Source organism: Ooceraea biroi, chromosome 2, assembly GCF_003672135.1.
Source record: "Ooceraea biroi isolate clonal line C1 chromosome 2, Obir_v5.4, whole genome shotgun sequence".
NCBI classification, from domain to species: Eukaryota; Metazoa; Arthropoda; class Insecta; order Hymenoptera; family Formicidae; genus Ooceraea; species Ooceraea biroi.
The window spans coordinates 10,685,283-10,699,581 of NC_039507.1; the positions used below are offsets into that span (position 1 = coordinate 10,685,283).

Below are 14,299 nucleotides of genomic sequence, written 5' to 3' on the forward strand. Positions count from 1 at the left end.
TAAAGTAATGTATGTTTCAATAACTCATCAATTAATGTCAAACTACGACGTTGAGAATGATGTTCGCAGACTGGGAGGAGAAGGGAATTAATATCGAGAAACGTAGAGTACAGAATGATATCACTTAAAGATTAATAGCAAGATCATCAGTCCTCAAAGCAGCTGAGATTTTTATTCTTAAGTAATCAGAGATGAATAGGATTTTTAATAATACACACATACGTTCGACTTTAGTATAACCTTTCTAATAAATCCTCGCAAAATCCATCGAAGATGGAATCGTGATTCGAAACGATCGTTTTGATTCTACAGCTATACGTCGTTATATTCGAATTGTAGTTACTTAATTAGTTAATGTAAATACGAAATACTATATAACTTTAGCGAGATATTATCTCAAGAACCCTTTGTCAACATGAAGAAGCTCTCAGCGCCGTTCGCAGTAAGTGATTCTGTTTGATGAGTTATATATGTCACAATGTACAATAACAGAAGGTGGTATTAATTGAAAAAGTTTAATATCTCAAAGCGATTGTATAGATTTAGAAATCAAGTTAATGGCATAATATCTAAAATGGCTTTCAAGAAATTTTCGGTAAAATTTGGATGCAGTTTGGCTAATCAAACGGTCCTGTATATGCACGTAAATACAAAAACCGCGAACTGTGTAACCAGAGATGAAGGGAGGTGAATGCTAACGATCGATCCTGCTCTCGTATCTGGTGCAGAAAATAATTGTTGGCCGTGAAAGTTGCGTGCGCTTCTATAATACATCGCTTATGCGTGTCCCACGTAAACAGTGTACCAAGATGAAGCAATGAAGCAGAATAAAAGCATGGAAATCGAATACCAGTTAAGTGCCATAAACAATGTATCAAAATGTATTTAAGAAACATCCGTGAACGCATCTGTGAAAGATATGTCAAGATATGACTCATAGCTGATACTTCACTTAATCTCAAATCAATGATTGAAAGTGTTTTTTAAAATATGTACGATGTCAAAATACGAAGTTACGTGACAGATCCGACAAATACGATACTTCTTGAAACATATTTACTACATTCGACCTAATTCCGTGGTCAATCTCAACATTCATCATCATTTGGTGTAGGTCGAATTATTGGTATATCCGACTCTCGTTTGTGCTATTGTCAACGCAGTACGGCAGTACCATAACATTGTTCATCGATAAATCCTTCATAGGCTTTTCGTAATTTCGTATAATCTGAGCAGATACGCAGAAACGAAGGCATTGATGCATTACGACGCATTCCTGTGCTGGTTACATGCACGCAATTACATGCGATTCCGAAATGCATCGTCCGGTTTCATCGCGGGTGGTAATGGAGAGAGAACCATGCGTTTTCATTACCTCTCTGTACCACGGGATCATAGCAACATTTCCGGATAGCATCCTAGTGTATAACGCTCCGAGAGAGTGCAACCCCGTGACCCCAATATTCCGACATAAATTAAATCGTTAAATCTTACGACCACTCATCAAATATGGAAAAGTGGATTTTCACTTTTGCACATTTCTCACGTGTAAGCCGGTAGCAACTTTATTGTTTATCGCGCGAGACATTGACAAAAGATTCTCATCCATTAAGAGTAATCGAGTATACAACGCTATGTACCAAATCTTTGCAAGTCTCTCGTCTCGTTGGGGTGCAATTCTTTCACGTAAATAGACAACTTTTCGTTACACATTTTCATATAAAAAGTAAGATAGAGAAATCGAATAGATAAATGCTCATAATCGATTACTTTTACTAGTACCAAGTTGGTATGAGCGTGGTGAGAAAGAGGAAGAGAGAGAACCGTATCCATGCGACACGTATCCATTTAGCCGCGCTCGGCTTACTACGAAAGAAACTTTTATTTCGGAAAGCATCTCTTCACTGGTTCGCACTCCCGAGTATGTTTGTCAATTTACCGGTGTACCACGTAGTTCTGCACCACGGCAGTAAACAGCCGGACAGGTGCAGCGAAATTGAAGTTTTATAGACGTTGGTATTACAGTGGAGCAGCAACAACGTTGTCCAGCAACGTTGTCGGAGCAAATGTTTCGAATAAAATTGGTGGATGTCCTTATATCTCGCGACCCCGTCTTCGTGGTAGGGACGAAGGAAAAAGTGCTCTTATTTATGGATACAAATAGACACGAGAGAGAGACAAGCTGCGTGGACGCGGCTCGAACAAAGGCTACTGAAATCCACGCACCCCCTCGGACAGATATCGAGTGGCATTAATGGCATCTTGGCAATGACACAATGATAGGTAATGGGATCTTACCTATCGCTGGAATATAGGGCCGCTATTATTTTCATAATTTCGTATATAAGGAGCGGATGCTAGAGACGAGTCCTCAGTGTACGACAATGGCTCGTGCGAGACGTGTCCTGGGAAGGATGAAGCTCCTTATTCTTTGTGTAAGCATCATCAGATACGAATGTGACGACGCTTCTGCCATTTGTTACATTGTATTTGCGCGTTCGCCTAAACGCAACACCTAATCAATTACTTGGCTTTCATTTAAAGTGCTGTATATGTGTGTGTGAAAAGTATCGGATGGAGATCATTAATTTTTCTTTTGCGTAAGATATCTCCCTAATAACGATTATCATTCCAAATGATCAGCACGATTCCAAATTTCAATGAAAGAGTACAAAGGTATCACAGTCTTACACGCGCACGCGATGATACACAAGCGTGCTTTTACTCCGAGTAATTTTAATTACAAACATTTAAATGCGGTATCAGGTAATGGTCGACGGTTTGTTGGCGGAAGACCCGGGACAAGTATTGTCGATTGCTCAATGGAAGGAGCAAGTTGTGGCTCCGGAGTTTCTGCTGGATGATCGCGAGGATATTTCGGGCAGCCGAAATTCCTTCTTCTACGAGGACAAACGCAGCTTTCGTCCTGAGGGAATCGGCGAGCAGACTAAACGAGTCACCGGCGCGGACGACGTTGACCTGCAGCAGCCGCGTCTCGCAACGAGAGTACGTTTGCATAATTTGCAACAATTCCTCTTCTTCGAATTTTTCTTAACGAGTTTAGTTGAATCTACAAAGACTCAACTAAAAAACGATGCTACCTAGCGATAAGTTCTGGACGGATTGAATTGCAAATTCGTTATTTATACGACGAAGCTGAATGCTTGTCCTTAATGTAACGAGAGAACGCTTGACTGATAATTAACGTTTTTGCTTTGCTCAGGCTATTTGCAAATAAATAAAAATATGCTTGATGCTTGAAATTATCTCGCAAGCAAAAAGTTTCCAATGAATATTTAATTTTTCATCTAATATTTCACTTTTTCGATTCACTTCATGAGTGATCTTCCGTTTCGTGAATTTATTAAACGCACGCGGTTGATGATTTCACCAAATTAATGATAAAACGTGAAAGTTTGTTCACAGCGCAGATTTTATAGATAAACGTCATGCCGATTTATCATATAATGATAATAACTATTGCAAATAATGACATTTTACGTATTAAAGTGAAAATTGCGTTATTATTTGGAACAGTAGCAGAATACAATGTGCACATGAATTCATTATGTCAAATTTGAGTTTTATAAAGAGTACGCGACAGAATCCGTTTCTCGCATTATCCTGCATTTATTTTACGAGTTTCATAAATCAACATGTTTTAGCGGTAACGTTAAAACACTTACCAGCCGCGAAAAGCATTGCGTCCGAGATATACATTGCGTGTTCCATAAAATGTAGCTCGCCGAAAGGTCGAAATAAAGCTCGTTAAGAAAGTTTATCGAACAAGCCACGCGCGGTAAATCCGATGTAGCATCACTCTACGCGCGGAGGATCTCGTTTTAATTAATTAATGAATTAATTAATTAATTCCATTACAAAGTGCTGTTATCTTGATTTTTTCGAATAGCGACCTGCCATGTAGGTTTGCGATATAAACAATAATATCCGCGTCTCCGCACACTATGGCGGATAATTTAATTTCACTCAACACGTTTACGTATATCTTACACGTGCAATTTTCATAAATTGACGTACGTGTGGTATGAAGTAACGCAATAAAAATCCTTTAATGAGGATGTTCCTTTGCAGTCTTTGCAATGCACCTGCGAGACGCAGTACGAAATAAGAGATCTGGGCGAGGGACATTATCCAAGATATCTAACTGCATCGCGTTGCAAACCGAAAGCCTGCCAGAGCAAGTTCAATTCCTGTCGACTGCTGTATTACATGGTAAGATCGCGTGGCAATCGATAATCCGTGGTGTGAAGTAGTGGATTGCCAGTAAGCGCATACGTCGCCTAAGCGGTTGTCGAGCATTGTACAAATACACACAACTTTAATTAACGTCGACCACGTAAACTCCTGCCTTTATTGATCACTGAACTTCTACCTTTGCAAGTAGACAGTGTCACAATAATAAATTGTGCCACGCGATGATATAATTGTCGAATTTGCACTCGAGCGGTTGTATTCAACACGTTATAATCTTGATTATATGTACAATGTTAGCTCTGTACTAACAAGTTGTACTTGTTATACGCGTGTGAATCTTACTTCATTTCTCGTCGACAACTAACAATAAATATCAAAACATCATGTTTCTCTGTTTGATTAAAGTTCATTTGGATTGTTTGCTTCATTGTGACTCTGTTTGTCTCTTTAGCATAAACTTGAATGTTGTTTTACGATTAAAAAATTATATATATGTAAGTTATTATTACTTATGTGTAACTATTGTTTTAAAAAAGGAAATATTAAAATATGAAAAAATAACAAAAAATATTGTGTCAAAAAATATTTTTAGTTTCGCAAAACTCAGGGAAAATGTAATTTGTAACAGCGTGAATACGTAAAAAAACAAATAAAACACAATATTATTTTTCGAACGTGCTGTTTTTTGTCCTTTAGGAATCGGAAAATATTAAACAGGGATGTTCCAACGCATAAAAACAAAGTTTGAGGATCATTTATTTGCAACAATATTACATGTTTGTAATTATATTATTTGTGAGAAATTAATGTTGTGGAAACTAATGATATCAAAAATTAATTAGTCTGTGCGCTGTTGATGTCCTTGTTACATCTGTTACATCGTGATAAGAATTGACCTGCCGACCAATCTAAATTAATCATATTCATTTATATGTATGATTACTTATCTGAAAACTATTACGAAGCACGGATGCAGTGAATTACAAATCAATCTGATCAATTGCGCTCAAGAACATGATTAAATATTATCAAAGTGCATGGATATATAAACCATCTCACACTCTAAACTGTCATCAATTGTTCTTCAGATGTGAATCTTGAAACTAAAATGCACTATATGTTTAATAAAGCAAAAATTAAACGATAACAATTATCGTATTGTTTCTACACACAGGTTCACATATTGAGCCAACGCGATCTGAATGGGTTAAGCGAAGACCGTTTCTCGGACGATAGCGCACTTCCGGAAACCCCACTTCCGGAAGCTCTTCGTCATAAGTGGCAACTGAAACCAATGAAGATCCCAGTTGCATGTGTGCCGGCAACACGATAAAACAATAATATACAACCATGACAGACATGTTAGAGAAGGCAGAAGTCAGCGAGCGAGATTCGTCGATTGCGTTAAAGATCGATAATTATTTCACGAATAAATGCGTGCATGTTGAATGTTAAGCTTTCGCTTGCGATATATACGGCAAAATATAAAATGTAAACTCGATGAATAAATGAAATTAAAATTGAAATTGAAATTATAAAACGTCTCATTAATCCGTGAAAAAAAGAATTGTTTTGCCAAAGTAGCAGCAAATTTGCATTCCTTCAAGTCGTTTAAATTTAATTAAACGAAGAGGAAGAAGAAGTACTAGTTCAATAGAAATACTAGTATCAATCTACAAAGAAGATTTGACCTTTCCAATCCTTGGCATTTTTCAGTGAATATCAGTTTACAAAAACGACTCACAATTTTCACGTTTCGTGTATATCACATGCATATATGCAATGTTAACCTGACGCGCAACAAGGTTTCGTTCAGCATATAAAATAATTTTAAAAATCGATAGCTAGACGTGCCTCGTGTCGAAGAGAATAATGAAACCTTGGCGTGTTTCCGGTCGTTTTATGGGTTACCGAAGCAATCAACGTCGTGAATAAAGCTGAGCGCAATGAAATCCACGACGCAGCTTCCATTCCGAGAGCACAATTAATCGTACTGTAAAATACCTGATTAAAAAGGGGGCACAGGCGTGCCTTAACGACAGCATCATTCGGTTTAATTTTCAGCTGTACCTGCTTTTACTGTACGTTCTTTTAAAATAACGCTCCGCAATTTTGATATCCCGTATTTACACAGAGTGGGGTTAATTCCATTGTAAGATCATTTGCGACTTTACGGATTTTGTCAAATCGATATACCACCATTTCTCAAACAGATTATTTTTCTTTACGTAAATATTCAAATGCTAAGAACAAAACTATCAGCGAGAGATTGTTGTCACCACTGACATTGAAATAAAATATGCACCTCAATATGTAGGACAATTTCAATTTCATCAATCGTAACTAAAAGTACTTTGCTCTCTTCAACATATAACTATCAACATAACATATTTATCTTGTAAAGTATTATATGATAAAGTTAAAGTCGAAACTAATTTTGAGTGTGATTTGTTAATGGACCCAGAAGGTCAAAACGGAAAATACACGTAATGTATTATTTATTAATTTATATTATATATTTATCTATATTATTTATTAATCTACATTATATTATATAAAATAATGGACAGATGATGGATATCTACATATTGAAACTATTTTATGCAAAACGTGCGTCATCGTTTTATAGATGCGACCTTCACGCACAGTTTACCCATCGATGCACTTAATTTTTTCGCGATATATCACGGAGCCTTTAACAAAATTTAAAATAAAATAGATAAAATATCTTTTCTCGTTCAAAATTGTTGTTTATTCTCTTCCTTCTAAAATACTACATTTTGTTAGCTAGGAACGTCCAAACATGGATCCAAGATGGATCTAGTCTAGTAGTTTTGGAAGTTGCTCTGCATTACATGCTTATAACCTCCATAAGAAATACAAGCTATATCCATAAAACCGACATGCTGCCGAGTCTGTAGGTGTCCACGCCGTTACTTATCGAGCTTTAGCTCATGTACATGAAAAACTAATACCGCTATTCGAACAGATCTGTTGCGGAGGAGTCTTGAAAATCAGCAGGTTCAAACGTGCTTCTAATCTCATTACGTATATGTATGTACATCATTTTATTACACGTTAAAATGTCTTAGAACTGAGATAGTACCTTCGAGAGAAAATCTTTGACGGACTAACGTTTGACATAAAAATATCAATTATTAATTAAATACCAATTTTAATAGAGTTTTATTTTATGTTAGAAACTTGAAATTTTCATAATAAAGAAATGATTCAAAAAGTAATAATTGAAAATTGTTAAATTATAAATTATTTAATGTTTAATTGTATAACTGTTATATGTTTAATTGTAAATTAAAAATAATAAAGCAGCTATAGATTAAACGAAAGATAGTAGCTAAACCAAAACTTGATCGATAAAATAGAGAATAATTTTAATTGCTTTTACTTGTTGCACGTTGACAAACGTTGCATTCGAATGTTTTTCATTTAAAAAACTACCTCGGTGAATCGTAGATGCAAACCATTTCAGCGAATTCGTGCGACGCATTTCAACGTGAAATAATTTTTCGTTGCACGAGAGTGCACAAGAATGAAAAAATAAAATACTAAAATGTACATGAATGATCCGCTTATCGCATACGAGCGGAGCCATCTTTTACGATATCGCTCGTGGAACGCAATTTTTCAAATTTTATAGGAAATATATTCCGGCCGAATGCCATGGTGTATCGTCACATCGTATAAATTACGCGTGCATTCGTCGGTCGATCGAGCATGGTTAAAACCCTGCTTCGAGAGCGTTAACGGTTTCCAGGAGCAAACACTCGAACGCTGTTTGCCCTCTTGCCTCGACAATATTGGCTACCCGTCACCATCGTTCGACATTGATGCCTGCATTCATCTTTAGTCTGCAGCATACTCTCTAACTACACGCAATTATACATATAAAAAGGAAAAATGTGCATTGTCAAAAATCCATTTGCAGATGAAAATTACATTCCGTTTTCCCAGTTGCGCAAATCTGCCCCGCAGAACCATATGGCTAAATTCTCTGACATCAAAATGCGCTAATACGCTCGAAATAGCTGTGCCCCGCTCGCGTGGGTCTGCAAATCCGCCTAAATGAATGCATACGTAAATTTTATTGCCACGATTGACGAATGATACGCGAATTAAGAGTATCCTAGCGACTGCCACAGCTGCGAAAACTACGACGGCGACGTTCTTAAGAGACTCAAGTTATACATTTACATATTAATTATGTAAATGGCCATAAATGGAAAAAAGAAAAGATGAAAAGAATTGTGGATGCCATTTCTAGAAGAACGTCTCATCTCAGAACAGGCTTCGCGTGTCAAATTTAATATCATTGAGGGAACTAAATTTTTCTGAGAGTTTTATTTCTGGCACTTGGTCTGTCTTTACGTGGAGCCTCTAAACGATCGCGCGTAGCCGTGGTTGACCACCTCTGTTGTTTTTTCCGACCCTTTTCTGCGCGCGCGCACGCACCCCCGGTGTCATCACTTCGGGTGACATTTCGGCCCTCGAGCGCGGATATAGCCACTCGAGCCACTGTTTGCGCTCCAGCTGATCTTTCATTTACCTTCCAGGTGGGCGTATTGCCGGCGGCTTAGCCATACTTCGCTTCCACTATCTGCTATGTCCTAGATAAAAGTGATGCTAACGTGCATCGCGACCGGTGGATCGAATCGCGCCACCACAGTTGATAATTAATGCTTCAAGCATACTGGCCAAATATTAGGTCATTGTCTAAATAATTCAGGTCGCGCCTACATGGTAATAAATCAAATGAAGCAAATACTTATGACGGTGCAACATAGTATGTTCTACATTAATTTTATAGCAGCAGATAAGCAATCTTTAAAATAAAAAGCAAAATTCTCCAAAACGTTACATTGAGTTGTAATTCATTTAGATACGATCCGGATTATTCAGTTTAATGATTTAATAGGATATTATAAAATTAGAATTGTAAAATCAATGTAGTGAATAATAAGCAACGCAATCATTTCGATTATTAAAGTGTAGATGTGTATTGTCTTCAGAATCAAAGCACAATATTAAAGCTGTATTTGGAAAACTGTGCACTGTTTTCGCAAAATTAATGAAAATTTACAGAGCAACGAATGCATTACGAAATAAATACGAGTTTTAAAGAGGGAAAAATGACGATGCAGTAATTTGTAAATGATAAAAATTTCCGACGAAGAAAATTTAACTTGATACGTAATATTTTGCATATTGTATAAAAAATTTTATTACGTATTAATAAAATTTATACGTTGTTCCCCTCACACTTTTCAACTTCGACAAACACTTGATAAGATTGTATATCAAAAAGAGGACAACAACTCGATAAAATGCGTGAATATCCTGTACGACGCTCAATTGCTCGATAAACACTTGATAAGATTGTATATCAAGAAAGGATAATCCGGTATTAAAGTATAAACCATCCTACTACAACATTGTACATTTTGATCGATACAGGCCTATTCCGTGTTCCGCATGTATCATTATGAATCTTAAAGACCTTAAATTTTCAATATGATTTATGAGATGCCAAAATTAGTTTTATGTTTGCTTTTTTATACTGAAACGTCCCCTGAATCTTCCACGGTATTAGGCGTTCGTGCATCGAACAACGTCAGTCACCGAAAATCATTCACAGTGACGTCGTCTACCACGGATACAGACGTGAATATCCGGCCAAAGGAGTTCGCCAACCTCCTGATGGCTACATTGTCTAAGGTTGAGAAGGAAAAGTGTCGTTCGTATAATAGCTCCTACGTGGCACATCGGAAGTGCTTTGAGTTAAGCACCAACTCGCAGTAACTTCATCCCATGAGCGCTATCATCCGACTGAGTATTTTTTTTGCCTTTCATCGTCATCACCTTCTTTTGCCTCTACCCCACCGGCGGGGTTGCTCGTATCACGCTCGGGATACGTGTCCCTACAAGGAGCAATTAAATTTTTACTCTTCTCTTGCGCGACATCCGCCACTAACTCGCCAACACTTGTGGAAAATTAGCAAAACTCTAGGTAAGATAAAGTAATCTTAATTCCAACTTTCTCATTCACGTTGAATAATTTTCTCAGTCAGATAACAAATTTTACCTTATCTGCAGGAGGAGAAAAGATATGAAAAAATATTAAAAATAATTACTCAGTTATTTCTTTAATACAGGTAAGAAGGCTTAATATCTATTCCGTAAAACGATTGTAACTTTCTTTCGAAAAATAGCTTTTATCATATTTGTTCTCCTCTGCCGACAAATCTTATTCATGAGATGATTTTGTCCATTTTTAGCGATAGAACACACTTCCATTTATTGTACGTGTATAAAAATCATTGTTGCGTGAATACGGAACGTGGGTCATTCGCGCTTTGCAAACGTCAAGGTCGTTCCACACAATTTCAATTGCAGATAAATTGCATAACGTGGGTGTCGTGAATCCTATTTTCTCGAGGGCATTCTCGGATTTCGAAAATGAGGTTTCATACGCACAATAATTCCATTATGCAGCTCCGACAATTAATAACGAACGATGTTTATAGATGCACGATGATACATTATGAGGTCGAACAGCTCATAATATTCTAAGCTACATTAACTAACAGTTTCCTGTTCAATTTTCGCACCCATCATTGAGCATTAAACGGCTCTCCGCATGCAGCGGAATGCTGTATTATATAGCATTTGTTAAAATTTGAAAACTAAAGATAAAATTAAATTAAACGATATAAAATTAAAACAATACACGATATGCACTCTGAAAAGTAAAAGTATCGTAATAAAACGATCAAATATTATTAGTTTTCGATATTCAAATTATTTCTTTGTCTAATTAAATTACAAACATATAAATAAAAAATAACAATTAAATTAAAATTTATTGTGCTTATCATCGCACTTTCATCAGCTTAACCGGAAAGAGAGGGTATCGAGAAGCAGCTCGATGCGCGACTCTCAAACTACGCGCTTGCACCGGTCAGGTAATTAATGAAATTACAATACATGTTGCGCGCTACGCTAATGACGAGACGAAGCATTATGTTGTCCGACGACGACGGTACGCGAACGCATGAACCCATCACCATCGGATATTTCCGTGAAAAGACCATAGATTGAGACTGTTTCAATAAATTGTTTGAATCGTTGTTTTCTTGTACACGTGAGGCATGCATCACTAGAATGTTCGAAATTAATCTTTTAATCTAGAAATTTCAATTATTCTTTTAAATTGTGATTTAAAATGAGAATTTTTTGTCAATTTCTAAGATGTGCGATGAGTAATGAATAAAGTGAATGGTTGGATCAACCGTTGTACTTCCAACTTAATGAAACAAAATCTACTCATCTTAACTTTACATGTAGAAAGGTAGATGCTGTCCTTATCTTAATTAATGAACAGATTATACAATAGTATAATATAGGAATACAGCTATTATATTTAGAAATGATCTTGGACGCAAAACTAAAGTGGAAGGAACACGCCAAGAAGAAGAAAAAAAAAAGAACTTAACATCAAGTACAGGGAACTCTATACTGGCTCCTTATATACATATGTAACTCTGAACTGTTAGATACAGAATAAGATATTGATTTACATATACTTAAATTTGTCTGGGCGTATGGCATACAATTATGGGCATACTTAATTATTGCACAAAGAAAACATAGAAATATACATATACTTGATAATAATGTGCACCGGCTCAAAACGATTAAATCTTATGAATTAGTTGAACAAGAGTATAATGAAGAACCACTGTATAACCACTAAGAAACTTTATTTATTAATAACTTTTCTATACATGAGAGAAGACAATTTATTGGACAATCGGTTGTGATTATTGACAATTGATAGAAAAACAAAAAATTTCTAGGTTTTTATTATTATATTTCATCAAAGTCAGTTTCATTTTATCATATCAAATCTTGAAAAATAAATATTTTTGTTACAAGTATGTGCACGCGACAGTTTCGGAGTCTAATTTAGTTCTCTTTGCGCATGACACAAACGTCAAATGTCCAACTCGCTGCAATCGAGGCATCTGATGCTTTTATTACGGTTTTATCGATAAAAATACAATGATTCGATTGGCTTTTGTTTTCCTAGTTTGCGTTTTTGTGGCATCAAGTTTTGTGGACACATATCCGAACAATGGTAATGTACAAGACATTCTAGTAATCTAGGTTTCCAGTTGTGTATGCCTTTCTAACCTAAAATAAGCGATTTCAACATTTGCTTAATACTTTCTCACAATCTCCCTCTCAATATACACAAATAAAAATGAAAAAAATGCTAAAATGCTTTTCATGTCTTTTGAAAAATTCATCTTTTAATAATTTATCCTTCAAATAATAAATTGTTTTTTCAGAAGAATTTAATTATTTTGCAGATTACGATAGTTACGATGAGGAACAGTATGAAAATGTTGCGCGATTAGCAAACCGTTTATTCCGGTACAGGAAGGCAAACCGCAGAAATATTGAAGATATGAATTGGACTGGACGCTGGATGCCTGACAGGCCAGGTGATCCAACACCACCGCCTAAGGTATGGCCAAAGAACGAGGAAAAATATGATGACAGATATGAATCAGTGACAGAATTCTCCCATGGAATGCATCATGGTTTCGTGCAGTCACAATGCGACGATGGCAAGGTATTATCTCTCTTGTCCCTGAGAAGACAAACAAAATATAGCATGTGTTTTAATAACGATAACATTTCAGAGCAATTTAGACATCGATTGGGGGGATCATTCTCCATCAGAATATACGTGTTACGGTCATAAGATCACGCCAAATAAGACTAAGGCATTGATTTACTGTAAATCTATCCCAAAAGCATACAAGGTAAAGATATTGTAATAATATTGTATATTATGACAAGTGATCCTAATTAGATTTTGATTAAAATATTTCTTTCAGGCCGCGCATAAATGCATGAAAGAGAGAATCGATTATAATGACAATGTTCCTCTCTAGTAAGTAAATAACATTCCATTAGTACTTGTAAATGTGTTGTAACTGATTCCTAAAGATATTCATGCACGATTTGCAGCGGTCCACACAGACCGTTGTGGCCAGTTTACGGGGAATACAAATATTTACCCAAACAGAGATGGTTGCACAGCCTGGAGGTACTATCAAGCAACCTATTAGAATCTGTCATATCAATATATATTGTTTATATTATTATCTTACTATTTATAGCATGGAGCAATTGTCATGCTGTACCATCCATGCGCAAATCCACTGGAGGTGAAACGTTTGCGGGATCTTGTTAACAGATGTCTTTGGCGACACGTTATCACGCGATATAGTTACCTGGATGAAGAACAAGTAAATACATAAACATTTCGATAATTCTTTAAACATAACTTACTAAAATTGTCTTCTCTTGAAATTTCCAATTCCCCATTTACAAATGTACTTATATTTCAATTTTAATTGAAATTTTCTTAAAAGTTTCGGCAAAAGCTAGGGACTACTTCTGATATTCATTATTCTATTCTTACAGCCGTTGGCACTTTTATCTTGGGGCTGCAAGCTGACTATGTCTTACGTAGATATCAAGGTGGTAAAACACTTTATACAGCTGCACGCTCTTCGTGGTCCGGAACAGATCGCCAAGGATGGTCAATTCGAAGACGGACTGCTGAGTCGATCGAGGATAGTGACAGATAAAGAGGATTCCGTACTTTGTCCTTACATGTAATAAGCGAATGTACATAATACAAATATGCAAATATGCTTGTGATACTCTCTGTACCCTTTAGATTCGTAGATGGATTAACCATTTGTATTTTAGTTTTGTACATTTACGAGAAGTGTCTCTTATTATCTTTTTTATCATGTAAAAGTTTATTTATTTAAAATTATGAAATGTAAGTAATTTTACTTCTTACGTATTATGTAATTTATATCTTCCGAAAGACGTAGTGCAATAAATCATATAAATATACAATATATTAATATAAGTGAGAGCAATATGTGTCTCATTTTTGACAATCCCGAAGCTTTTTATCTTGAAATTATATTAAAAGGAAAGGATTAGAGGAGATAACTGTAGGTTGATACAGAACTTT

At 36.0% G+C, this 14,299-nt stretch overlaps 2 protein-coding genes across 4 annotated transcripts; both read left to right on the forward strand.

Annotated features, from left to right (window-relative positions):
- The first annotated feature begins 782 nt into the window (after positions 1 to 782).
- Positions 783 to 5,748, forward strand: LOC105279168 (prothoracicotropic hormone). 2 transcript variants are annotated; one of them, XM_026975534.1, is made up of 5 exons: positions 783 to 1,921; positions 2,026 to 2,435; positions 2,767 to 3,006; positions 4,093 to 4,233; positions 5,390 to 5,748. In XM_026975534.1, exons 2-5 carry the CDS (start codon positions 2,355 to 2,357, stop codon positions 5,546 to 5,548), a joined length of 621 nt encoding a protein of 206 aa, XP_026831335.1. In that variant the 5' UTR covers positions 783 to 1,921; positions 2,026 to 2,354; the 3' UTR covers positions 5,549 to 5,748. The 2 variants fall into 2 exon arrangements, with proteins under 2 accessions (XP_026831335.1, XP_026831336.1); XM_026975535.1 differs by having other exon boundaries at positions 784 to 2,283; positions 2,349 to 2,435.
- Positions 5,749 to 12,194: 6,446 nt separating this feature from the next.
- Positions 12,195 to 14,188, forward strand: LOC105279169. Of its 2 annotated transcripts, none has more exons than XM_011338756.3 (7): positions 12,195 to 12,370; positions 12,585 to 12,871; positions 12,942 to 13,064; positions 13,140 to 13,195; positions 13,273 to 13,351; positions 13,425 to 13,553; positions 13,732 to 14,188. In XM_011338756.3, the coding sequence occupies exons 1-7, from the start codon at positions 12,295 to 12,297 to the stop codon at positions 13,927 to 13,929; spliced, it is 948 nt and encodes a 315-aa protein (XP_011337058.1). In that variant the 5' UTR covers positions 12,195 to 12,294; the 3' UTR covers positions 13,930 to 14,188. The 2 variants fall into 2 exon arrangements, with proteins under 2 accessions (XP_011337058.1, XP_011337059.1); XM_011338757.3 differs by having other exon boundaries at positions 12,197 to 12,370; positions 12,606 to 12,871.
- Positions 14,189 to 14,299: the final 111 nt, after the last annotated feature.

Bases quoted from the DNA above. Each gene is read 5' to 3' on its own strand.
- LOC105279169 (XM_011338756.3), top strand. From the start codon at position 12,295: ATGATTCGATTGGCTTTTGTTTTCCTAGTTTGCGTTTTTGTGGCATCA. The intron at 13,065-13,139 runs GTAAAGATATTG...TATTTCTTTCAG, and splicing joins CTATCCCAAAAGCATACAAG to GCCGCGCATAAATGCATGAA. The intron at 13,554-13,731 runs GTAAATACATAA...CTATTCTTACAG, and splicing joins GTTACCTGGATGAAGAACAA to CCGTTGGCACTTTTATCTTG.
- LOC105279168 (XM_026975534.1), top strand. From the start codon at position 2,355: ATGCTAGAGACGAGTCCTCAGTGTACGACAATGGCTCGTGCGAGACGT. The intron at 2,436-2,766 runs GTAAGCATCATC...ATGCGGTATCAG, and splicing joins TGAAGCTCCTTATTCTTTGT to GTAATGGTCGACGGTTTGTT. The intron at 3,007-4,092 runs GTACGTTTGCAT...GTTCCTTTGCAG, and splicing joins AGCCGCGTCTCGCAACGAGA to TCTTTGCAATGCACCTGCGA.